Source organism: Harpegnathos saltator, unplaced genomic scaffold, assembly GCF_003227715.2.
Source record: "Harpegnathos saltator strain DR-91 unplaced genomic scaffold, Hsal_v8.6 scaffold60, whole genome shotgun sequence".
Taxonomy (NCBI): Eukaryota; Metazoa; Arthropoda; class Insecta; order Hymenoptera; family Formicidae; genus Harpegnathos; species Harpegnathos saltator.
This window is the reverse complement of record NW_020230427.1, coordinates 1,570,802-1,597,174: the sequence shown is the minus strand read 5'-3', so window position 1 is coordinate 1,597,174 and position 26,373 is coordinate 1,570,802. Positions and strand designations below refer to the sequence as shown.

At 52.7% G+C, this 26,373-nt stretch overlaps 2 protein-coding genes across 5 annotated transcripts in view; one reads left to right on the top strand and one right to left on the bottom strand.

Moving 5' to 3' along the window:
- Positions 1–26,373, bottom strand: part of nAChRalpha6 (nicotinic acetylcholine receptor alpha6) — a 295,193-nt gene that overhangs the window by 96,034 nt on the left and 172,786 nt on the right. For all 4 annotated transcript variants that reach the window (XM_025304355.1, XM_025304356.1, XM_025304357.1 and 1 more), the window contains exons 7-8: positions 17,794–17,869; positions 11,242–11,436 (exon numbers count right to left, since the gene is read on the bottom strand). In XM_025304355.1, coding sequence (XP_025160140.1) covers positions 11,242–11,436; positions 17,794–17,869 — 271 coding nt within the window. The remainder of the gene's footprint in view (positions 1–11,241; positions 11,437–17,793; positions 17,870–26,373) is intronic.
- Positions 1–26,373, top strand: part of LOC112589792 (uncharacterized) — a 156,420-nt gene that overhangs the window by 91,983 nt on the left and 38,064 nt on the right. The window lies entirely within an intron of this gene.

Below are 26,373 nucleotides of genomic sequence, written 5' to 3'. Positions count from 1 at the left end.
AATGATAGCAGATATCTTTATATTTTGACATTAAAAATAACTATACAAAATTGGAAACAAATCGGCGTCTGACATTCCCCGAGGTTTACTCGTTAGTCGAGCCGCGCTATACAGGCTACCGACGTTACGACATCTACTTGCGAAAGATGTCATGTCGTACTCGCGAGTCTGCCGAACGCGCTCACCTCTGCTCACCTTGTCCTTTGTCATGATAATGCTCAATCAAACATACTAGTAGCTCTCCGCGCGTCTCAAGACACGGCTGTCTTTTACTCCGTATTTATCTGGTTAATGAAATTCGCACGAGCGGCTGGAAGCCCGAGCGCGCCGCGCGGAATTTATAGCGGCGTAATTCTATGCAAATCTCGCGCGTTTTTAGGCACAGGCTCGACGACGCGATTTTGATATCGCGAGCGCGCGCCGACGCTCGTGTAATTTCGCCGCAACGACGCCGCTTTGCGTTGCTAATTGACAGCCCCGACGGGCTGAGTCAAACTTCTCCCTGGCCTGGCGAGCCTGCTCGTGCAGATTTATTCGGTTTCGTTTATCGTCTCGTACTCGTAATATCCGTCGTGTTTATCGTGCATCTTGCATTTATTGCGCAATTTGTTATTTCATATTTTTCGAATTATTGAATCTGATCTCTCGCGCGCCAAGGATGCCGCAGCGGCGGCGGCATCCAAGATTTCCGATGAAGCTCGAAAAACAAGCCGGGGGCGGTGCCTTGGAAATTTAAATATAAACCAGTCGTGCGCGGGGCTGATTTTAAAATTGAGTTCAGGTCCGGGAAACGTCGCCGTATAGTTTTCCGAATTTCATGAGGGATGTCGAGCCGTTGCACGACAAGGCGCCCTCGAGGGGTTAGTTGATTCAATGAAACGATAGCGAATATTAATTCTTTGGGGCACAGAATTTTTTAAGAAAAAAAGAGAAGACTCTAGCTGCACAGGAATTTAATTAAAAAAATATAATAAAGTGGACTTGTTTTATCTATAAACGATATGTTGTAAGCTGCGCTTCTCGAATATAATGTTTCAAGGTGGGATAAAAACTATCGCACTGTGTGTGCACATATCACAAATAAATATGTATGTGAATGTATAATTGCACTAAAAGGGTGGGGCATTTTTATCCTATTCAAACTTATGAGAAACTCAAAGAATTAAACTCGCTCGTTCTAGCGGGGCCCATTAATTGACAACAAATGAGACAAATAAATCAACGCGCGAAGGTGAAAGAGTGCTCTCATTCCGACGCTCGGGTATTCTTGATGAATCCTCGAACGTATCGACGTCCCCGGGCTGAATGTGACACAGTGGAAAGTTCCGAAGTCCTTAATCTACGTGTGATCCTCGCGGAGGAAAGTTCCCACGGAGGATGTCGGGGCTGCCACGAATCCACGAAAGACATCCTGAACTTCGTCAATGATTAATTACGGGGTAGAGGAAATGTACGTCGACGGAGGGGCAAGAAAGCGCGGTTTTCGGAGGAAACGAGGAATGGCACCTTTTTCCCCCTTTTTTTCTGATAAATCGAGTCAGCGCGACTCGAGAGAATTTCCCTTCCGCGCGTCAGCGGGAATCGCGTCAGTCGCTTATACAAGCCACTGCGCGTTACTCCGCGCGGTATTGTCATCGTTGCCGCTGTCACTATTAACGTTGTTAAATTTCGAAGAATTTCGGGGCGTTACTCGGGGAGGATGGAGGGGAGATGCCGGCGCTCCTCGTCGAGCGTTGACGTCAAACTCGTTCGTCTTGGGCGTTGCGAATGTTTCACGCGGGTTATCGGCGGAATGGTAGCGCGTCGATGACGGCACTTGCTCCCCCGAGTCTGGTTAAAACGATCCCCGAGAAATCCCATCCGACATCCTCGTCCGCTTGCCGCGAGCCGTCGTGAAAGTTTCGTTAAGAAGCGCGCTCGGGGTTCCTCGCGCGTCTCTCAAGCGTCTCGCGCGGTATCGCGCTCCTCCTCGAAGCGCTTGAAAACGCGCTTGAAGCTGAACGTCGAAACGGGGTAAACGCGACAATGGCGACGGGCTCGGGCGGAGACAAAGGGAAATCCGAAGACAAGATCGAGACGATGCGCGACGGGCGGAGGAGCGAGAGACGGCGAAGCGGAAGGAACGCGCCGGCGAGAGAGCGACTTTCGCCGCGGAAACCGACCGCCGGTCGAGCATCCGCGCTCTTGTCGGCCTCTCGCCCGCCGTAAGTACCGTCTTAGCGGCACCGTCGGCTCCTCCTCGCAGACGGGTTTTGTAAGGCGCCCGACTTATGTGGGGATAGCTGCGGTCGAAATTGCGCGGATTTCTCGGGATGAAAAGTTTTGCAACTGGGTCGCGAGTCGCAGAGCCGGCTGCCGTGTCAGACAAACGGCGGATCGTATAAGGTCGCCGTCACGTCGGACCCGCCACGTGCACCCTCTCGCGAGGAGACATTCTTAGGACGACGTCCGCTCGCTGATGAGACGAGAAGCGCGCGCGTTTTAGCCGCGGTAAATTTCGCGCGTCACACGGACGAGTTGTCCCGGCGAAGTCGACGTTGAACACGGTTGCGCGCGCTCTTACGCGCGCGGCATCGTCGCGCCGGATAACAAAGGGCGACAGTAATCGCGATAATTTCCAAGACACGCTCGCTCGCGAGCAACGAGCCCCGCGGCGCATCGCTCGCGCGAATGAAACTCCTGGGATGTTAAGCACCGCGGAGCAGAGTCGAGGAATCGCGAGGAAAGTTCGCGCAAGTCTACACGCGTGCCTCTCGGGAGAATCGCGAGTCAGACCGGCTGAGTTGCTTGCTCGCGGGAAAAACCCGCACGAACGAGCACTTTGGAGACCCACGGAACCGACGCACCCCCGCACTTTGCCCGCTCTCTAAAATACAATCAGCGTATCCTTGGCTGAGCTGCCTTACCTGCGCCCGAGTGGAAACATGTTAGATATATGCAAAAGTTTTAGTCTTTTTTTTTCAGCCCTGCGAAATAATTATTATTTTAAAGGGGGGAATTACACGCGAAGCGGCAGGCCTTTTCGAGGTTACTTTTACGAATTTTTTCGACAGAAACGGTAGGATCAATGGGCTTGAAATTTTTACAGCGTATTCAAAGTATAAAATAAATTTGTTACTATCTATGTGGAAGGTACACGCAAGACTTTAAACGCGTTTATCTGCAATTTTCTTAAACTGTCGACACGATTACGCAAAAACTGAACCGAATAGCTTGAAATTTTTACACAATATACAGTAGACATGTAATTTTCGCCCCTACCTCGAACACAATTTGATTTTATTCATTCTTTTAAACATGATTACAAGTTGAAAAAAGTTTCATTTGCGATACTTTTCTTTTCTACAGTCATTATTTCTCCAAATTTGGCTTCACTGCCTTCATTTTAGTATACGGGTTATAATGGTAACCGTATATTTTAAAAATCTTTCCTAGTTTTCAGTGTCAGAGTAGCGAAAGACCCGGAATTATGTCGACAGCAAATACAGAGCTGGCAAACGGATGACTGCATTTTTATCTATAATTAAAAATTGGATTCAATAAAATTTATTTTATTTACAATTGCGATTCGATAAAATTTATTTTATTATACTTTGAACATTAATGAATATATTGTGAAAATTTCAAGTCCATTGATTTTATTATATAGTTTGTGTTAAAAAGAATTCGTAAAAATAGCCTTGAAAACGACCTTCTTCCCTTAAATTGAGATATTTCCCTGCCGTTTTGCGTCTTCGCAAGGCCGGTATTGAACTTTCCAAAACGCCATTCGTCGTGATTCATTGGTGCATATAACCTTAAAAATGACGGTCGATACAACGAGCGACAGGAAACTTTACATTCGACACTGCGTTCGATGTGAATTCCAGCGTGGAAAAAATGTTGCTGGAGCACGAGTCCATTTTCTCTGTTCTTGGGGAAAATATCGCGTTCCCCAATACGTGCAAATCTCATCGCTTTAAAGACGGCAATTTTCACGCGAGTGATCGTCCGCGCTGTGGAAAGCTTGAGACCGGCAATTTGGAAGTTGTTGAATGAAAACCCGTCCCAGACGCAAATAGAACTCGCAGAACAGGCCGGAGTTGACCGAGCAACAGTTTCAAAGCGACTGCATGAAATGTGAAAAATTCAGAAGCTCGGAAAATGGGTGTCGCACGAATTGCCGGCAAAACGGCATTATCCGCCGGTTGAGTACGCGCGTCTCATTGCTTTCCAGACGGCGCAAAAAGGATTTTTTGCCGAAAACTGTTGCTGGCAATGAAAAGTGGATTATGCATGACAGTCCTAAACGCAGATATTTTCAGACCGATTTGCAGTCACCGTATTACATGACGAACAAATAAATGTTAGGAAAAGAAGACCAAAGCTTTCGCATACATCTGATAATTAGTCGATCCGAGTCGCGGGCGCTAATAGCCAAGTGCTAAGTACGTGCTGGACCAGATCCTCGTGATTGCCTCGTCAGCGGCTGATTATTATTCGCCGTAGAACCGACTCTCGCGATCTGGTCGTCTCCGTCGAGCCACTGCACTTTTGGAGATCGCGCCATGTTTTTCGCGACCAACGGGGTACCAATTAAGACATCAGGAGGGGAGGGGGCTGAAACGTGTGTCGTTGGCACGAGAGGAAGTTAAACGGCCGTAAAGATTCGCCGGGAAGAACACCGAGCTTTCCTATCGACGAGAAATTCCGCGCTGACGAGGCAATTTCCCAAAACGCCGAGCCGGCACATTCGAAATCGGCGTTCCCCAGGTGTGCGCGTGCGCGTTCCTATCGAAAGTTGGGAATGCCAGTTTGCGTGGAAGAAGTTACTCGTTTATCCTAATCGCATCATCGCCGGGAATCGCGCTGGGCGCGCACGTGAAGGCAATCCCCCGCGAGATTAACGACAGCGTGCTTGTGCGTGGCGGAAACTTACCCCCCGCCCGCGCCCCCTCTTCCCCCCCCTTCCTATTTTTCTTGCTCGTCTTTTCGCTCCCCCTACGTCTCGAGATCCGCCCGACGCTCCTGGCGAAGGATAACTTTAACGAAGGATGGTCGCGAAAGTGAACGTCGGCGGAATTCTTAACGGAGCGCGACGCGCGACGATGGCCGTCAGCTACTCGTCGAAGCTAAACTCGTCACCGACGATATCCGAGCACTCAGCCGTTCCGCTCGCGTTTTCGGCGCGTGAGCCCGCCGCGGGGCACTCTTAAATCCACGGCGAAGCGCGAAACTCTCGAGACCGGACCCTCCCGGAGAAGAATCGAGGGCGGCGCGTAAGTTTCAGCGCGCTTACTTTTCACGATGAAAGCGGCGGGCATTGAGTGGCCTGTAAAAGAGCGCTGAAATACCGAGATCTCATTTCGACGCGGAGAATAGCCCGTGCTCCTCTCCTCCATAGCCGAGAGGTATTTCATTATTTCATCGCAAATAAACAGTCGCGCTCTTTCACACAGTTCGCGCCAAAGATTCCGAAGATCCGCCCGGCGTCGAGTCTCTCGTTGTCGTTATTAAAATCGGGAAGAGCCGGGGCGAGGCGAAAAGGAGACGGCGGATGCTCGGTAAGGAGCTCCGGTAGGGACGGAAAGACAAGGGCCCTACAAGATGTGCAACAAATAGTTTGACGGGTCTTTATAAGGCAATATTAATAGGGCCTTATAAGAAAATATTTTTGTTGTTGCTTGAGAAAAATATTCGTCCTTTCATTCCAAGAACTGACTTAGACTGTAATTTCTTTATTTCTTTATAATCTTGTTGGTATTCAACAAGAATTTTTTATTTCCAAAATATAGCATACTTTACAATAAAATATAGCATTCTTTACACATAAAAATCCTGCTACTGATTTTATTAAAGTTTACTGCATTTCAAAACATAGAAGGTAATATTAGGCAAGTTTCCTCTCCTCGGAAGAGACTAATGAATATGGCAACTGATGAAACTAATAAAATTTGTTTTTAATTGCGGTATAATTAAAAAATCTTTAGAAGGACCAGATAGGACGTACTGACGATAGACGTACGGACGACCAGATAGAACTGCTAAAACACTACTACTAAATTATGACAATTTTATTACATGCTTATTAATTTTCTATAACGAGATTTAATTTTGTATATCTAAAGCATCTTCTTAAGAGATCTGTTTAAGGCCCACATCAGTTTTCCATAAAGCGTTATTTATACGGCGTATTATTTATAAAGCGTAAAATATAAGACATCCTTAAAAATTCCGTCTAAGGCCCTCCTCAGCTTTTTCTATCAAAGCCTTATTTATTAAATTTAAAAGGCATCCCTAGTAAGTAAATCCTTCCAAGGCCCTCATCAGTTTCCCTCATCAAAGCCTTATTTCATAAAATCTAAGATATCCCTACAAGATCCATCTCGGGCAATGCTGATGTGGCAATAATGAGGCATCCCTTTCTAGGGCATCCTATTTTCAGCCTTATCGGGGTCTTACGCTTGATGAGGATGGTCCTAATAACTTTTTACTCGGGGTGCGAAAGCTTCGCGCGGATGAAAGCCGCGGCGGTGGAGGAGAGGAAAGAGAGCTCTTTCGCGCGCGAAGACGGCGCGTGTCGAAAATATTGGAATTTACTTGCCGGATAGATAAGCGTAAATTCCGGCCGGTTTATGGGCCCACCCGGTGCAGCTTCGCCGACGCTGACGCTAGAGCGGACGCGTGCGCGTGTGCATGTTACGCGCCCCGCGTTGACGAGGGATTCGGCGCCGAGCGTTCGTTTTCTATCCCTTCCGCATCGACAGGATGTCACGGCTGCTCCTCGGTCGAAAGCCGAAAAATTATGAGTCGTTGAATAATAAAGTTGTCAATCTCCGACGCGACGGCAACCCTCGGCCGCCCGCGATGCACCCTCTCGTTTGACCGAACGGCCTCGTTTTTTTATTACGTTAAGGTCGGCGGACTTGTGCGCGCGCGCGCGCGCGCGTGTGTGTGCACGGAGCATGTATTATACAGAATGTTTCGAAAGTATCGTAAAAGCATACTTCAGCGGCGTACGGGAGCTTAATTACGATCGCGAGTTTCAAGGTGGAAATGTCGAGAAGACACCGGCTTCTTTTACTCGACGGATTTCAACCGAGTCTTCTCTTTTGATAAAGATGTACTCGGGAAAGCTACTGAAGCCGCTGTGATATTTGTTATATTATATATTTTGGTAATTAAGTCGCAAATTGAAACACCAGGTAAGTAAATTTACTCGAAGTTGAATGAATAATAAGGCATTCTTTCTTGGCTGTGTTTCCAAAGTTTCCTCGGCAAAGAATATTTTATTTTTGTCGTATAGCTTTCGGGAGAGAGAGAGAGAGAGAGAGAGAGAGAGAGAGAGAGAGAGAAAGAGATATTGACGTTTCAATATACCAGCGGAAGAAAAATCTACTTTAAGTTGGTTAAAGAATTAATTAAGGTTGATGGCTCCGGGACATCCTGTATAATTCATACCCCGACCGACCGAATATCCCAGGGGACGGCTCGGAAACTGTAAATTTCTCCTTACTTTATAATTTAATTTATGGCGTAATTTAATTGAAACTCATTGACGTCACACGGTGAAGTCGAATCTGACGGTCAGCAGAGCCTCGACCCGGCTGACGTTTATTCGCGAAGCGACGTCTTCCGATTCGGCACTTGGGTGTGTTCGGGAATCGCGCGACCAGCTCCGGGGAGAAATATTCTCGCCGTGAAAATGACGCGCGACGTGCGCAGCTCGTTTCCAGCGTTCGCGGCATCACGCTCGTACAGAGTAGCCTCGGATATCGTAGACGACGACGACGACGACGACGACGGGACGGATCGGCCGCGGTATCGATTCTGGCCTGTCGTTTTCCCGAAGCCCGAAGCACCAAAGGGAAATTCAATTCTCGCGCGAGCGACGCACGGAAAAGTCGTTTCTCAAACCGCCCCTCGCGTTGCGCGAGATGACCTGCCAAAGCGCGACTGTCGCCGGCGATATTTTTTTTCTCTCTCAATGTCAGGAAATCTAGAAAATAACACAACGAGAGAGAGAGAGAGAGAGAGAGAGAGAGAGAGAGAGAGAGAGAGAGAGAGAGAGAGAGCGAGCGGACGCTTTCCGTCCCTCTCACACGCGCGCGACAGTGCGTTATTTGTTTCGCTGCAACGAACGAAATTGAGAAGGAGGCGCGCGAATCTGTCGTGAAACGCTCGCGTGCGCTCTCGCATCTCTCCTCGTACCTCGTACAAGTGGATGTTTCAAGTGGTGGCTTTTCAAGTGGCGTCTCTGCGGTCTCCGAGGAAAAATTAATGGGGAAATATAGCACCCTCCCTCCCCCCGCACAGAGTTATCGCCCGGGTGATCGCCGCGGCTTTTGGAAGCTCTCTTAAATATGACAGATGGCCGTGTGTTGAGCAACTCGGCACGATTCGCGCGGAATCCATCATAATTACAGAGGTGCATTTCCGGCGAAACACCGCGCGGAAAAATAACACGGAAGCCTTCTCCACCCCACCCCTTCTCCCTCTCTCGCGAGAGAGGAAGCGGGAGAGCGGTATTAACAGCGAATGAGGGCGTATCGTCGAGCGCGTATCGAAAATTAACGATTTGGCCGGCCGACGCGGTCACGTGCCGACGTCGAGCTGCTCGGTGTACATTGCGAGGAGAGTGCTCGCGCAATCAGAGCCTCGATACACCGTCGAAACAGTTCTTTAATATTCCCCCCTCCCCCCCCTCCCACCGGCAATTTTATCGAGCCGACCGACAGAACGGCACGTTCTGACCCGACGGCGCGTTCTCGAAAGAGCTCGAGCGGAAGCTCGATCCGAGGAATCGCTCCCGCAGAGACGATAGGGGGGGGGGGGGGGAGTGAAACAAGCGACCGCCGCGAGGAGAGACTCTCTCTATCTCTCTCTCGCTCGCTCGCGGGCGGCGGGAAATCGAGCGAGATGACTCGAGTCGGAGTGTACGCTCGTCGGTTCGGCGCAATCTTACAAAAATAACGCGGAACATCCCCAATTTCGGCTGGCCGAGATATCCCGTTATTTCCGACACGTCAAAGACCCGACGGAGATCGGCGCCCTCGTTGGTGTGCGTCGTGATGAATATTTACGAGGACGCGGGTGTCATTTTGCGCGGTTCATCCGACGCCCTCGTGTGTAAGTCGAGCCAGCGACGAGGCGACGGGCGCGGCGGCGCTCGATCGCGGCTTTCGTTATCCTTGAATAACTGACGAGGTCGGACGAGTCGTGGCCGGTGCTCGGCCGGTCGTAGCCGGATTATGAGGAGCGATCGACGCTCTCCTCGTTTCCTCACGACGAGCGAGGCTGCTCGCGAGGCGGCGCCTCCTCGAGATCACGCCGATCGTCGCGGAAGCGCATCGCGCGCGCCTTCAAGTCGGCGGACTTGAGGAGCGCCTTGGTAATATTTCACGGGACCTGCCGTCGCCGCAGGACCGGCTGCGGCCGTTCGAGAGGCTTATTCTGGCCCCGGAGCTCCTGAAATATGCATCGCCTGCGGCGTTTACATGGCGAGATACGCGCTGCAGCATGTAACATGCAGGCGCGCCCTCGCGCAGGGTTAACGGTACGGCGTCGTTTTGCCCGGGACGTATCCAAAATTCAAATCACGCTGCACTCTTCGCCGAACGAGAGAGAGAGCCTTCTCGCAAATGTAGACGTGACGGCGCACGAGTCTGGGAGACGCACCCTCCCCCCCAACCCGCGAAGGGGTGGCCCATAGACATCGCGATTTTACGAGGCGACGTGGCGACCGCACCCGCTGGCGTCTGCTCCGCGTCGGAGCCATCGACACGCGAGGAAGGCGACGTAAAGCCGCGAAGCGTGAGGAACAAGAGCGCTTCTTCACTCCTCTCCGACTCTCGGACTGAGACGAGTCTCGCGGATGGTCTCGGGAGGGCGCACTCAGCCTCCCCGAGACGAGGTCGTCCGGCTCCCCCGGGCTCCCCCAGCGTGAGCAGCACGCGATCGTGTACGAAGAGGTCGGCGGATGATCCCAGGTCCGAGTCTGAAGCGATGATTGCGCGACGAGAGGGATTCTAGATCGATGAGCCTCTCCCCTTGGTGCTGGTGGACGCCCATGAGGAAGCGAGATCTCCCGGAGGAGAGGAAGAAAAGACACAGCCCCTCGTCACTCGAAGGGCGATAACGATGACGCGACGATGGAGAGCTACCTGCTCCGTCGATGGCCGGGCAGATTGGCGTGTGCTCGATTAATCGCACACGCGAGTGAAGGTGCACGCGTGTCACACCCTGTCGTCGTAGAGAAATACAGCCGGGGACTGACGAGGAGAGCCTTCTCTCTCTCGAGAAACGTCGAGAGCCCGTCGGGGTTTAACGGCCGCACCGATGGCCGGACGGAGAAGTGTGCGGTGTGGTCCGTGAGAGGAGAACAAGTAATGGAGTCTTTCGCTGTATATATATATATATATATATATATTTATATATATTTATATATATATATATATATGTGTGTGTGTGTATAGACACAGATAGAGCTCCGTTTTCAACACATCGAAGCGGCGGTCGGCCGAAAGAAACGGGAGAACGTTGCGCGACGTCGTTCGGTCGTCCGTGATCGATCTTTTTGCCTACTACTTCCTTCTCGTCGTCAAAACGAAACAAACGTAGGACAGTCAGCAGTGGCGCCGAGAGTATAAAGTATATATATATATACCAACGGAAAGTACTTACAGAAAAGTAAAGACATAACACACGCGTGTGGATATGTAATATATACATCGCATCGCGCTCGCGATTCGTGAGAGAGCTAAGCGTAAGAGAGGCCTCTATGAGGTGGAAATTTACGGTGAATGTGCAAACTAAGATCCTGGCTCAGCTAATCGCGCACAAGCTCCGGCTTTATCCGGCTACACGGAGGCCCTCTTCGGGAGGCCGTCCGAGGCTGAATCGACTTGTGAACTTTGCTCGACGAAACAACGAGAAAAAAGAAAGAAAGGGAGAAGCAAACTCGCGGTTTTTCTTTACGGGAGCCTTACGGGAGCGCGATTTCATTGCGACTTGAGACTTGAGTCCGCGCGTCTCCCGCGAGCCTCTAGACTCGACCTACGAGTCGACAGCTCAAAGTTGACTCTCTACGTAGAAGGGGGGGAAAAAAAAAGTAGAAAGAAAGAGCGACTGCACGCGACATCGCGTATATATTACATATCGTGTGTAGATATAGTATAACAATTGACAACGAATCAACCGAAAAGAAAGGAAGAGGTGTGTTCTGGCTGGTGTGCAGGCAGGCATGCTACGAGTTTACGTTACCTAGGGTGAGCTTCTCGCCGGAATCGGGCGGCAGGGTGAAGCCCAATAGGGCCATGCTCGATATCAGCACGCAGGGCACGATCAGGTTGAAAAAGTAGTAGAGGGTCCTCCTGCGTATCTGTATCGTGAAGGTGACGTCGACGTACGGCTCCGGGCAGCACTGATACGTTATCGTGTTCTTCTTCCCCGGCATACCTGCAAAAAAGTGCCCAGCACCGATGTACACGCCGACATGGAAATCCGAAGGAGTCATTCGTATCGGTATCATATCGCGCGCACGTCCCGCGAGCGTGCCGATCCGAGGAAGCTTTCGGAGGAAGCCTCGGACCGCGCGCGACCGTCGTCCCCCTCCTCTTCGTCCTCCGACCTCCGACCTCTTTCTTTCTTATTTCCAATTACCTCGCCGCTATTCGCACGACTCGTGCACGGAAAAACGTTTCCGCCCCTGGGAAACGCGATGAAACACCGAGGCTTGTCTATCCGCGTCCGCTCGTCGCTTTATAGTTACCCTCCCCCCCCCCCCGCCCTCCCCCCTGCCGAGCCGTGTTTTTCTCTTCTCCCCATTCCCGTTCTCTTTAATGTTCCCTTGCTTCCCGTCCCACGCGTCGCGTAGGGTCGGGGCGACCGACGGAGATACTACAACGGGAAACGCAAACTCTCTGCACTTGGCATCTCCGTCTGCCCGTTTCATCGCACGGAGAGGGAAACTTTGTTCAATTAACGCGACGAATCCGACGGGTTTGGAGAATCTGGCTCGCATGAGAGTCCGAAGTAGCGGTTTCTGTTTCTCCGCTCGTCGAACGAAATTTTTGCCTCTCGCGAAGCCAAGCCCGGAAGGGAATTCCGCTTCCCTTCCGGGCTTCCGAAAGAGCGTCGCTCGTTTTGTCGCGTTTAATTTGACCAGATCCGTTTCTCTCACTCACGTGCACGTGCTCGTGTCGTCGAGTCGCGAGGCTGGCGTCGGCGAGGCGAGGCGAGCCACGTCAAGTTTACCGCGACGACTTTCAGCGTGCTGCTGCCGTTCGCGTCTCGCTTTAAACTTCACCGAGATTAGCGCTCATCGCGCGAGCCGCGAGAAGATGTCGCGGAGTTGTCGAGTGCTTCTTACTTGCTCGAGACTTCGCTCTCGTCGCCGTCGCGACGACTCGATGGCAGACGAACGAACTGACTAGCTGACTAACGAACGGCGGCAACGTACAGGGTGTAACAGCAACACACACAGGTCAGTATGACGGGTTGCTTGCCCCTATTCGGATGATAATGCAGAGATTGTTGAAAAAGTCACTCGTTGACTTTGTTGACAATGATATTTGCAGTGTTCCCAGTTATGACAAATGCGAGTAACTTTGCGCTATGATCGTTGTAACAGTTTATCGAACGTTTACCGACAGGAGTCGAGCCTCCTGATTGAATTAGTAAAGGTGTTTAATGAATGGAACTGAGAAAGAAATATTACGGAATAAAGCAGAATGAACAAGAGTAATACTTGAGGATATAAATAATACAACATATTTCCTGGTTTCGCATAATTTCTTAATTGTTCTCTCACGTTGAAAAGCTCGATAGAGATTGTAGATTGTAGAAAAGACGAAGATACAAAAATATTTAAAGGTCTTACATACTGTATTTCATCTATGTTTCTACGAAAGATCGCTTCTGCAAAAGTATGACTAGAAACGCGGTATAAATATTGGTTGCAACTTAATCGACATGTAGTCGCAACTATCAAGCGACATATTTTCGGTACATTATAGTCTTGTATCTCGGCATCGAAAATAGGGCCTGTTTTTCGAAGGATTTTGCAGCTTGATAGGTCGATTAAATTGCGACCAATATGTATATTGCGTTTGTAGTCTATTCATACTTTTGCAGAAGCGATTTTTTCCAGAAACACGGATGAAATACAGTATATAAGACTTTTAAATATCTCTGTATCGTTCTTCCTAATCTCCAATTTCCATCGAACTTTCCAACGTGAGAGAACAATTAAGAAATTATGCGAAACCAGGAAATATGTTGTATTATTTATCTCTTTAAATATTACTCTTACTTATTCTGCTTTATTCCGTAATATTTATTTCTCAGTTTCATTTTTTAAACATCTTTTCTAATTCAACGAGCCTCGACTCCTGTCGGTAAACGGTCGATAAACTGTTACAACGATCATAGCGCAAAGTTACTTGCATTCGTCATAACTGGAAATATGGCAAATATCATTATCAACAAAGTCAACGAGTGGCTTTTTCCGGAAACCTCTGCATTATCATCCGAATAGGGGCAAGCAACCCGTCATACTGACCTGTATGTTGCTGTTACATCTTGTACGCGTCTCGCCATGTAAGACAGAACTCGCTACCTTCCTCGAGGAGTTTAAGACTCCCGTGCCACGTCGCCATCTTGATTGATAACGTCAAGAATGGGAGAGAAAACGCACATGTGTGCTGCAAATTCTTGCAGAGTATCGCCGGAACAGAAGAATACGTCCGTGAAACGACAGTCGCGATCGATCGAGTAGATTTCGTCGGGAAGATTTCGAAAAGTCTCCCTTCGTGCATTCGCTGCAACATCCGACAAGCAGCCGAGGAGGGATTACCGTGACAGAATCATGAGGAAAGACAGGAAGTTTGGGAAGGAGGGTCGCACGTCTCGTGAAAATTTCACGGCTACTTGTTGATTGTTAGAGCAAGAGGAGAGAGTCTTTCGAGACGAACGTGCTCGATCGGCGTCGCGACATTTCACGGATATATTCTATCGCTCCTCAACGAGTTTTCCATTTCCCCGCTCCTAACGTCATCGATGAAGAGTTCGGCGGCAACGCACCTGCTGCTTCCACCGCTGCGTGCCGCGCCTCCTCGGCGATTACGAAGATACCCGCCTCGCCGAGGTGGCGATTCTTGACCGCTCGATACTTTGGAGAACGCGCGCGAGCCGGGCTTTCTTAATAGCTTCTCGGCCGGCTCCTCGAGTCGATCCCGAGCGGCGAACAGGACGCGATATCGGACATTCACTTGTTGCTGGCCTCCATTCTTAAGGCTCTTTTCCCTCGCGCTTCGACCGCGCGGCCATGCGTCCGCCCCGAGATAATTAGCGTATCTAACGGCGGAAAACAGCGGCGGGCGGTGTCGGGGGGCCCGACACTTTTAATTACGCGCGTCACGTCAGCCGTGTCGGCAGGTGTTCGCCGTCTACGCGCGCGGGCCGTCGCTTCGCCGGTCACGAGAGGGCTCGAAGACACCGAGATAGCGCTCGCGGTGTTTTATCGCGGTGTTTCACCCCTTCGCCGCCGCTTCGTTTCTCCACCGTCTTCGGAAGCAGCCGGAGAGCTCGATTAGTCTCGCTCGGAATCTGCTGCTGCTCATCTCTCGTCCAGCTATCCGTCGTCCTGTCGACGCCTCCGCGTCGCACCGCGTCGAAAGGACCGTCCCCGCTCGACTGTCGGCGAATTTGCCGCGACGAGAGCGCGTCTCGACGGCAGATCATTCTGCGACGAGATTGTTCCCTTGCATTCTTACGCGAGCTTCCTACGCGCCTCTCTTCGAGATTATTTCCCCTCCCCCCTCCCCGCTCTCTCTCTCTCTCTCTCTCTCTCTCTCTTTCTCGGGTGTGAAGGATATTTCTTGCTGGCTCGCGCTCGGATATTTTCGACATTTTTTCCCGAGACGCCAGGATACGCGAGAGATCATCGCACGAATTCCATCTCTCCCTCGGCGGTCTCGCCGCGAGTCTCCGAATCCACTTCGAGGAAACCGCCGTGCAGGAGGCGCACTTTCCGATACGCCGCCATGTTGGAATGTAGTCGTAAAAGGACATGGCCAATAAATGAGACGCAGGGAGCGGAAGAAGAGGAAGAAGATGAAGGAGGAGGAGGAGAAGAGGACGACGCGGCGGCGGCAGCGGGCGAAGGAGAAACACGGCGGGAGGGAGCGCGGCGGTAGGAAGGGACCGTCATAAAGCCGTAGCCGTTGCGGCGCCGCGAGACACCGAGGTGTCGTAAAATCTTTCGATTTCTATTCAGCGGCGACGATCGATCGCGCGCGACTACGCGCGAAGGAAGCGTAGAGCTGCCGCAGGATGCAGCATCCTGCGAGCTCTCGCGAGCTCGCGAGCTCGGCGAAAAGCTCGGGGCCGCGGTTTCTTAACGACTTCCATCGGCGTTCCTCCGCACGCCCCGACGATGACGCCGTCCTCAGCGGACACGCGCGAGCAACCTGCATCCCCGGAATCCGCCGGGTAGCCGGAGCGCATCGGGGGGTGACGATGGCGCGCCGACAGCTTTTTCCCCCGGCTCACGGGGAAATATTCCCCTCTTTGTCGTGTCCGCTCTTTTTTTGTTCTGTTTCTTTGTGCCTGTCGTTTTTGGTGAGAGATCTCTCGTCATTTGCCGGGAGGCGACCCGGCGACGAGAGGAACGCGGGATGCGTCAGGTGAGATTGAAACGTTTCCGAATCGATGCGCGCGGCGCGCGCGTTTGACAGCGTCCAGTCGTAGCGAAAGAGGCGAGGCTCGCAAACAGTTGACGCGAACAAAAGGACTCGTGCAATTCGATCGTGGACCCGTGCGTGTGCGTGTGTGATCGTCGACCAATCGCGTGCCTCGCATCGCGGCGCATTGCCGCGATACCGGCGGCGCGCCGCAGGATGTTAATCGACGGCCCGACTGCCGAAGTCGGGCGGAAGGCAAATGCAGATTCGCGGCTCTTCGTCTCTCCGAGTTCATTAGCGACCGAGCTGGTATTAATTATCATGTGACTTTGTTAGGGAGTCGCAAGACTCTGACAAAGTTACACGATAATTAATACCAACGCAATTAACTCGGACGTTAGAGGCGCAAGAGAGACGTTGAGGACACGCCGAAAAACCCCGAGACTCACGCCGCGTCGTACCTCGCGGTGGGTTACGCTTTCCGAAAGGCGTAATCCCACGTTCGATCCCCTCCGCGAGCTCCTCGTTATCGGCCACATGAGACCGCCTAATTAGCGGATGCACGCGCGACTCCGCGCGCGGCGCTAAATGCGAGCAGCCGGCCGGCCGACCGGCCGCGAGAAGGCTGCACTTTGTTGCCGAAGTTAAAGCCCCGCGTAATCACTGGCCGTGCAAAATGAAATCGTCAAATTCCGGTAATGGCTTTGCTCCCGCGCGATATATTATTGCATTCTATACGTAACTCCATTCCCGCTCGCTATAACCGCCGACACAACGCACACGCTCTGCAAACAGATTCGCAAATTGCTGTGGATTAACGTAGCTACATTACCATTGTGCCTGCGTGCCCAGAACAGACGAGGATTAAGTCGCGACGCGAAGCGTTGCAAAAGAGGAGCCGAGAGAGAGAGAGAGAGAGAGAGAGAGAGAGAGAGAGAGAGAGAGAAATTTAAATTACACCGAACCGATTTCTCCCTTTTCTGCGGCGGATCCGTCGACGGTCTTTCCGGCCGAAATAGACCGGTTCGCTCCTCCCGATCGTCGTTCTGCCGACGCGCGCGGAATTTCGTTTCGAGCTTTGATTCGTTTCCACGTCCGTCAGTTGTCGGCGGCAGACAAGGTGTCACGTGTGAGCGCAGGAAAAAAGTCGCTGACATTTCATACGTCGCTGGTACACAATATCGATATCAAACCGAGGAGTTATCGAGTGATAATCGATGAGGGACCGACCGCAAAGACCGGCATTCGCGCGAACGTGCACGTCCGGGTAAACATGTTTACAGCGCCGAGAATGTAGGGCTAAGCCGGGCGTTTCCAGCTGGAAACCAAAGACGACAGATAAATATATAAGAGAGAGAGAGAGAGAGAGAGAGAGAGAGAGAGAGAGAGAGAGAGAGAGAGAGGAGACGCGCGTCCCCCCCCCCCCCGTTCTATTTCGCGTGGCATCCGTTCGAATATCCGTCGCGTTCGTTCGAATTCGCTCGGCGAATCCCGCGCGTGAATTATACATGGAGTCGCTGTCTGCGACTTTATCTTCGAAATACCTTTAATCTCCGCGTGTGCCCCCTATATGTGACCTGCGAAGCGCCTCGACGCCGACGCCTCGTTTATCAACACGCGAGCGCAATCTCATGGATTTAATAACGATGTGACTCGCTCTCGCCGGTGACGGCACCTTCCGCACAGCCGTGGAATATTATGCGCCCTCGATAGCCGCGCGATTACGCGACAAATATCCCCGTCGATTCACCCCCTCCCCTCCCTTCGTCGATCCCTTGACTCGACTCAGCGTTCTACCTCCGGATTAACGCTGTCGAATTGGGGCGTACGAATCTATTCATCGACGCGCGCGAGTCGACTCGAGACTCTATTCTTAGCAAGTCTGGAGAGACGTTCGCGTTTCGTCGCACACGTACACGCATACCAAGTTGCCTGACACATACACACGCGCGCGCGCATACACGCACACACCCACACACACCCACACACTCACACTCTCTCACACACACACGCACACACGCGCGCACACACACACACACACACGATCGTACGCGCGCGCATGTGCCGCCAATACAGAGGCAGATACTGATTGGCTCGACAAGTTGTAAATTTGAGGCTCTGTGAAACTCACCGATGAGGTACCATTCCCCGTTCATGATGAAATCGGATAAGTCACCACCCTCCTCTGAGTTGAGTACCAGATCGAGCTACCAAGGTCAAAGTTTGATTAAGACGGGCACGAGTCTACACGACGGGGGCATTCCGTTAGGTAACTCGAAGCTGAACGTGCGCATGCAGCTACGGATTCCGCTCGCGCTCTACGCCTACGTCTGCTACACGTAATTTATGAAAGAAAAAAAGAGGGACAGAGAGGAGGAGAGCGAGAGAGCGAGAGAGCGAGAGAGAGAGAGAGAGAGAGAGAGAGAGAGAGAAGATGCGTCCGCAAACCCGAGTATTAAGCCTGAGCGTGATAGATAAAGCGTGCATCGGAGAGGAAAATGCGCTCGGCTGTTGCAAGAGAGAGACTACTCATTTCTCCCTCTCTCTCTCTCTCTCTCTCTCTCTCTCTCTCTCTCTCTCTCTCTCTCTCTCTCTCTCCTCTCCCCTCGGGTGTTCAACGCGCCTGGAAAAGCGCATTCGTGCGGCCGACAGGCGAAAAACTGGCTGCTTGACCGGCCCGCTGAAAATCGCTCGCCGGTCGACAAGTCCTCCTCGAGAGCTCGCATGCTCCCCGTCGCGGCTGCACGCGAGATCGCGCTGCCGCTCCAGGAGCTGGGGCTCCCCCTGGAGCAGGTTTTACACGCGCCACCCGCGAGACCTGCGAGAATCGAGAGCGAGGGCGACCTCGGGGCCTCCGAAACACAGTTCGATTCCGAGATTCTTCATCATCTGGCATTTCCCAAAAGCGAATTTCCTTTTCTTGCCGAACTCCTTCCGTGAGTTTTCCATCCCGGGTGAGTTTCAGGTTCGTCGGATGTGACACGTCGCGTCGGCCGGTGAGCGAGCGCGTGACACGAAAGTCTCGCAATCAATACCGTCTATCGTCGGTCTCCTCGTTGCCGTCGGTATGACCTTCGCCGCAGACGGAAGAGAATTTCAGTTTTCGGGCGAAGGGGACGGGGAGATGAGACTCGCGGAGAAAAGTCGCTGACGGGAAATGATATTCTTCGTTTGCCGCGACCGAGGACCGATTCGTCCGCGTTAAACTCTGCCGAGAGACAATCGACGACGACGGCGACGTCGACCGAATCGGCGAATCTCCCGCGGACTTCCCTCTGCTTCTGCGAACGAAAACTCGCTCGTCTCTCGTCCTCAGACAACGGGAAGAATCAGTAGCACGAGTCGAGATTCTCTTGCCGTATACGGCGATAAAACGTCAGTCGGAATGGCGCTCGCGAGAAGGCGGATTTCGCGCTCGGCTTACCCCGCCGTGAACAGAGACGCTTTAATTTCGGATTAACGGGGGGGTCGGCCGAAAAATTTCACGCTCCGTTGCTTTCCCACGGATATCGCGCCGTGTAATCATATTAAAGTAATTAAAAGAAATGTGTCGGCCAGAGGGATGATCCTGCTCGTCGTTCCCCGCCTTCCTTCTTCCCGCCGCCGTCTCTCCATCTCGGAGGATCGGAGCAGGAAATAAAGTGACGATACGTCGTAAGGGAGATACTTCGTAAGGGATTTTCCGATCTCTCTTAGATCCCGTATCGCGCGCTCTCACTCGCCGGGGTATCTGTTGCTCTTTGATCTAGAGCCAAATAGGATATATTCCGCTTGGTTCCTACAGCTGAGCCCGGCTCCTCGGAAGAGAGACCTCCTCCCGACGACGATTCGCGGCCACTCCGTGGACGACGTTTCGACGACGTCTGATCAGTTGCGCGAGAGTTGCGCGCCGCTTATCGAGAGATCGATAGCACAGCCGTAGAACGCGGCGGAGGATTCTTCGCGATCATTCGCGGGCTTGCCCGCCAAATGTGTCTTCCTCTTCCTCCGCCTCTTCTCCCTTCCCGCTGCCCTTTCCTCTCTTTCTTTCCGTCTTCGTTCCCCCGCGACAGCGACGAATGCAATTCCCTCAAGGCGGGATGTTATTGTTCGTAAGTACGTTACTACGTCCGATGTTCCTGGGCGCACTACGACGGCGAAACGAACTCGATAAAAATTCAATAGTCCCGCTGTACACTTCGCGCGTCTTCGGCGAACGGCGAGAGCCGCTTCTTCTTCGGCGTTCCCTCTCTCCCCCTCCCCCTCCGTCTTCTACGGAGGACGCACACGCGGAAATCCGTGTCGCGCTCGCAGCGAGAAAATTGAAAGGGCCGTCATTTCGGACGTTGCCGATCGCAATTTGCAGAGGGGAATCCAACCGATTATGTCGCGTTTATTTTCTCCTTCTCGCGGAGATATACCGCGCTCGGCTGGCTGTTGCTTCGGCTGCTCCATCGATTCGTACGTCCTTCTTTCTCGCTCCCCCCCCCTCTCTCTCTCTCTCTCTCTCTCTCTCTCTCACTGGCCCACCCGCTCTCGATCATCCTTCCTAATGTAATTCCAACGAACGACAGAGAGAGAGAGAGAGAGAGAGAGAGAGAGAAAGAGAGAGAGAGGGAGAGAGAGAGAGAGAGAGAGAGAGAGAGAGAGAGAGAGAGAGAGAGAGAGAGAGAGAGAGAGAGAGAGAGAGAGGAAAGTGCGAGCGGCCACAACGGTCGAGCAGTAGCAGCAGGTGTTTGTATCGTGAAATTCGCGGCGAAAATTACGGCGGATACACAGCGAGCTCGTAAAGTTAGCCCCTCATAATTCATCGCGACGCGTATATTTCGCCCTATGGCTTACTTCGGTCTTTATTCACAGGGCTACACACGTGCTTTGGCCCCCTCCCCTGCCCCTCGGCTGACTTGATGCATCCGGAATGGACGTCTCGATGCACCGGCCGCGGCCCGGCGCGGCGCGGCGCCGTCGCCTCTTAACTAATTAAATTCAATCTTCATATATATCGCCCCCTTATCCGGGCGCGCGTTTAATCAGGCGCCGATGTTAAGAAGCGACGCGCTCCGCGGGATCACAGAGCCTCGGCGAGAATTGCGGAGCGCGCGCGCCGCTGTCATTCCGGCGCTCGGGGCGAGCCGGTTTTTCGCTGTCGGCCGCAGATTGCCGACCTGTAAAATCGTGGGGGCCCGGGTGACCGACATAATTCCGGCGAGTTTAATTTTCCACGCTGTAAATACACGGGAAGAGAGGCGGCAGGGGGAGGGGCGTGCCGCCCCCTTTACCGTAAATTACTGTGCGCCCGTTGCATCGGGTTAACCGTCGAGGTATTATGTTCGCGTATCTCTCTATAATATCGAAACACGAGCTCGGCCGAAATTATATCTCGGTCTCGATGTTGCAAATTGACTGGCGCATGCATGCAAGCAATTAATCCGCAATCGTTTGTGGATTATGCAGCTCGACGCTATTTCGTGCCTCTCGGTTGCAAAGTAAGCGATAATCAAGCGACGAGTATTTCGCGCGGGTGTGTCTCTTCCCGTCGCCGACCTGCGTCGGAGATCGGCGAGTTTCCGTGAGTCTCTCGCGCGCGCGCAAGAGAGAGAGAGAGAGAGAGAGAGAGCCGCGACGGACGTCGTGCGGAGAGACCGGCGCTTCCACGTTAGAAGCGCGCCCGTGAGCGCGGAGAAGAAAAGTTCGGCTGAATCAACGCGGCGACGAGCGAACGGAACCCCGGCTCTTACGAATCGGATTCGATTCAGCGATGCGGAAGTCCCGTTTCCTCCGCGGCTGAGACGTCTTCGCACCGCGTCGCGCGCGCGTTGATTCGGGCGCACTTTTTCCCCGTGCGAATTTCTCGGGGCCGGGCGTTTGTAAGGCCGCTTCGGAAATCGGTTTCAGGGCGCTGCGTTAATTTATATAATATATATATATATCTCGTTACGATCAATAGAATCGCCTCGAGAACATCACCGAGCGCGCATACACAGCACAGCAGAGAGCCGCGCGCGGCACGAACGACTCCGTGTCGTCGGTCCGTGTGCGCGCGCATTCGCGATCCTTCGTAATCGGGAATCGGAAATCGAAAATGCGCACGGGGAAACGGGGAAAACCCGGGGTTTGCCCGAGGTCCGACGCGACGGCGGACGACGGACGGCCCGCGAGCGCCCGCCGACGACGAAAGGGCGCAGAGAATCTCCGGCTCTCGGCGCTGCATTTTTCCCCGAATTTCACCACCCCGTAAGAGCCAGAGAGATTCCGCTTCCTTCGACGAGAACGGCTCCGGCTCCGGCTCCGGCTCGTCCGTCGCGTTCACTCAGTCCGACTTTTTTCCCCCGCCGTGTAACCGGCGATTTCGGCGAGCGCGATCGTCGCGCGAGCGTCCAAGTCCGAGCTCGCCGAAAGTCGACCCGATCGCGTCGACTGATTCGACGACGTTGCACGCGGACAACGCGGACGCGCGGCGATGGGCAGGAAACTGCGATGCGAGAGCGTCATGTGGAAAGGGGGTTATATGGTCGTTCACAAGGCGTCGTGAAGAAAGCATGCAGCTACGCCGCGCACGCTAGACACGAAACGGCCATCAAGTTCTGTACATATATATACACACACACACATAACATGCGACACACACGCTGTACAGATATCTCAATCAATACGGTTGATGTTGATTCGTTGAGTGACGGAGGGCGAAATGGATCGAACAAAGTTCGGGTGTACGACATAGACGACGACATATAGTCTTTAATTTGCACAAATCTATATATATATATATATATATATATATATATATATATATATATGGATATAGATAGATATATATTTGATATGAGGGTGGGGGGAGAACAGTCGAGATATATAGTATATGAGTCGGGTTAAGGAGGAGAGACAACGTTTAGATGCGGCGGCGGGCTAATTGGTGGAAATGCGCTCGGATTGCATTTCAACGGGCCAGTGCAGCATGCAGCCTGCAGCGACGTCGACGTCGACGTCGTCAACGTTGTCGACGACGACGACGGTGCGGCGGCGGCGGCGGCGGCGGCGGCGGCGGCGGTGGTGCAGCGGCGCGTAATCGAAAATCGAAAACGAGCCACGCGTTTCGGCACCTACGCTATCGAAATCACGATGGATCGTGCGCCGCTCGTAAATTCCACGGCGATGTACGTGCGTGCGATGCGCGAGTGCTACATGCTACCGGGTGTCCCCGTGCTCGGTCATCCATTTGTTCCCCTTCCCGGCCGTTGTCGCGCAACGCGACAACGTCTCAGATTAAAGTGAGTTGTTTAATAGCCGCCGTCCTTTGACTGATTTCTGTTCGATCGGGCTTTTTTATCGCGCTCGGTTGAGCGTGTTTTCAAATCTACGTGGCACTCTCTCTCTCTCTCTCTCTCTCTCTCTCTCTCTCTCTCTCTCTCTCTCTCTCTCTCTCTCTCTATCTCGTGACGTCGATTAAAAGAAAAAATATTTATTCACACATATACGATAAAATTTCCGACGTGACGGAAATAGTTTCGGGCGAATATTAGATCCTTCGATTATTTTCTCAGCGAGGACGCGCGAGAAAATCGAGAGAAATTTGCGAGAATTTTCGCCACCGAGTATTCTCGTGAGCTCTCGCCGAGGAAAATAAAACATACTCGAAATTAAATCGATTATTAAGTTTCATAATTGCCCGACATTTGTCTCTCTGCCTAGCGAGCTTGCATGAAGAAAGAATCCTCGAAATTAGTCGTTTTTTTTTTTAAGGGAGAACGGTTTTCATTATTTTCTCGATTCCATTTTATATCTACCAGAGACAAGAGCGAATATCGCGCTTCGCGACGAAATTCAAATTTCAATGGATATTTCTCGGTTTTCGCTACGGGTCAATTTTCGCGCAAGAATCGAAGACAATCCGTACTTGCCATCGTGATAACTTGCCTCCAGCAATTTGGCTTTTTCTCAAGGATAAACGATAATACGCGGTGTGAGAAGCGCGGGAGTCTCAGCTTTGCAACGGTTCTCGTCTCACGTCTCTACGATGCCCAGAAATGGAGTTATCGACTTTTGCATCGACCCCACGATCGTTAGGCCGCCGCCGTCAGAGATTCTCCCCCTCCCCTCTCCCCGCTAGGCGCGGTTACCACGAGTCGCGCGTGACGTGCGTGAAGTGCAAACGCATCCGCGCATTCCGTAGTAAGCTTCTTGGAAACCGGCGTAAACACAGACGTCCCCCGCGTACGGCCTTACCCCCACTCCAGCGTACCCCCACACAACCTTCCCACTCTTCGTCCTTTGAACTCCCTTCGGCCCAAGGCCCGCTCTGGAGTTGAATGCGCGGCGCGTAGCACGATGGAGCTTCGTAGTGAGAGCGGCCCGAAGTTTCAAGAGGCAAACAACAGTGGCGACTCGCGAAGAAATCGACGTAGAGACAAAAGGTAACCTTTTTGATACACGTCTGTATTTTTCCGTCGACACACCGAGGACAATTGCGGTGAAACGTTGCAGCGGATTTATGCCGGGAAATTCCATATCTGACACGCGTCCTCTTAAACTACTAATAGAACCGTTGCAAACGTTCATACGTTCGAGTACGAGCTGAGTCGTATCTTCGAGACTCTCTGACGGGCGAATTTTTGAAAATTATGTAAAACCTGTCACCGGTAATTGGAAGATTACTGTCGAAAGCAAACGAGAGAGAGAGAGAGAGAGAGAGAGAGAGAAACGATGAATAATAATGAATGAAGCTCGGAAACGAGAAAGCAGTTAACCGTAGCGGAGAAAATCGCCAAAGGATCAGCCCCCGAAGAGTTTTCTTGCGCGAGACGGTGTAAAAACGTTGAGCAGAAAACTGCAGTATCGTCCAAGGTACATACTTTTTTTACACATACCTCCGGAACACACAATCAATAAGAGCGCGATGCCCGTTCCGCGGGCCGCGTCAGCCGTTATTTTAATGGCGATCCTTCACGAGCGAGCGAAGAGATCGTCGTTGCGTACGATTCAATTGTTCCGGCTGATAAGCGCGGCTCCTGGATGGAGCGGCGATTTAACGAGCGAAACTTTCCGACCGTTGCCCAGCATTTCGAATTCACGACAAAGAGAGAGAGAGAGAGAGAGAGAGAGAGAGAGAGTGAGTGAGTGAGCGAACGAGTGTCGATATTGATCGCGATATCCCAACCGATCGCGTTCTCGGCCCCGCAACTTTTGTAAATACCGGATCCGCGATAGCGTATTGCGCGTCGTGCCCGATTTGGATTTTGCACAGTCGGGCGGAAAGTTCGTTGCGTCGCTGCGATTGAGCGAGGTAAGGCCAATATACGCGGCTGTTGAACCGATCCCTCGCGTATATATACAGGGCGTAATCGCTGAAAGGCAGCGGCGGAATACGCAATATGTCGGACGGTGCGCGCATGGCGCTCCGGTTCTCTTCCCCCCCCCCCCCCCCCGCGCGCTCGTTGTTTTCTTTCCAACGCCCGGCGCGGCGGCAGAAATGCAGGCCAAAGGACGGCGCGATCGACGCGATCGCGCGAAATCTGCAAATTGCGAAAACTGCGGAATCCCGCTCTCGAGCGAGCAGTGCGCTTATATCTGTCTTCCCGGCGCGGCGCGGAACGACCATCGCCGAAGGTATCGCTCGGCCGCGCGAAAGAAAGCACGCAACTAACGCGTTCAGCTAACTGGCGGCGCTTTCACGCGGAATCGCGCGGAAGGGCGCGACCCTCGCGGTCGGAATTACGCCGGCAGAAAAAGTGCCGCCGCCGCCGTCGCTGCTGCTGTGCGCCGCCGCGCACGCTGCACCGCGGAAGAAAGGCGGCGGGGCCGCTAATGGCTCGCCGCCGCCACCGACGTCGCGCTGCACTTTCATGGGCGAGAGGGGTTGGGGGTTGCGATTTTCTTTACGATCTACGATTCTCGTCCGACACGAAAATGTGGTGGGAAAAAGTCACCCGCGCGCCGGGGCGCGTCTTGTGTTGCCCCGCGCTCGGCTTCCTCGACGACCACAGCCGCCGCCCCCCTCGGCGGGGGGCGAGCCCGTATATACCTGGTCGCCTCGAGTTTTCCTCGCGCGCCGCGAGGATTCGATTTCTTGTCTTCCTGCGAACGATCGGACGATTCACGATCGCGAGATCGTAACTGATCGGACGTCTGAGACGCGTCGCACGCGCCGAGGCGGGGCAGCGCGAACGACAGCCGCGGCCGCGGGTGACTTCCTCGTGCGAGAAGCGCGAGATGTCCGACTTCTCGTCGAGTAACACTTAAGGGCTTAAGAGGAGGATGCGGCTTAATGTTATTCATCGCGAGAGGTCGGTGCATCTCCTTCCCTTTCATTCTTTTCTTTTCCTTCTTTCTTTCATTCTTTCTTTCTTTTTCGGCACGTGGTCTTACATGAGCGCCCCAGCTCGCACGCACCGCACGTTTCGTGTGATTGTTCAGGCTGTAATTACCGTTCACTCAGTGACTCGTGATCAAGTGCGCCGAGGGGCACGCAAGTAAGAGCGCATCCGAACAAACGCGTCCGCTTCGCGCATACACGAGTCGCGGGCAATCGGATCCCTGATTGCGACTGCGAGCTGCGGTGAGAACCCCGCGCAGGTGGGGCGAGGGGGGGGGTGGGTGGGTGGGAATCGCGCGTCGTTATCGTCGGCCCGCGGCGGTGCGGGCGGACTGCGTGCGCGTGCGTCCGCCGTCGTCGCTGCAAGTGGAAGTTCGCCGCTGAGCAGGCGCTGTGCATCGTCACACAGGATCTCGCGCTTAT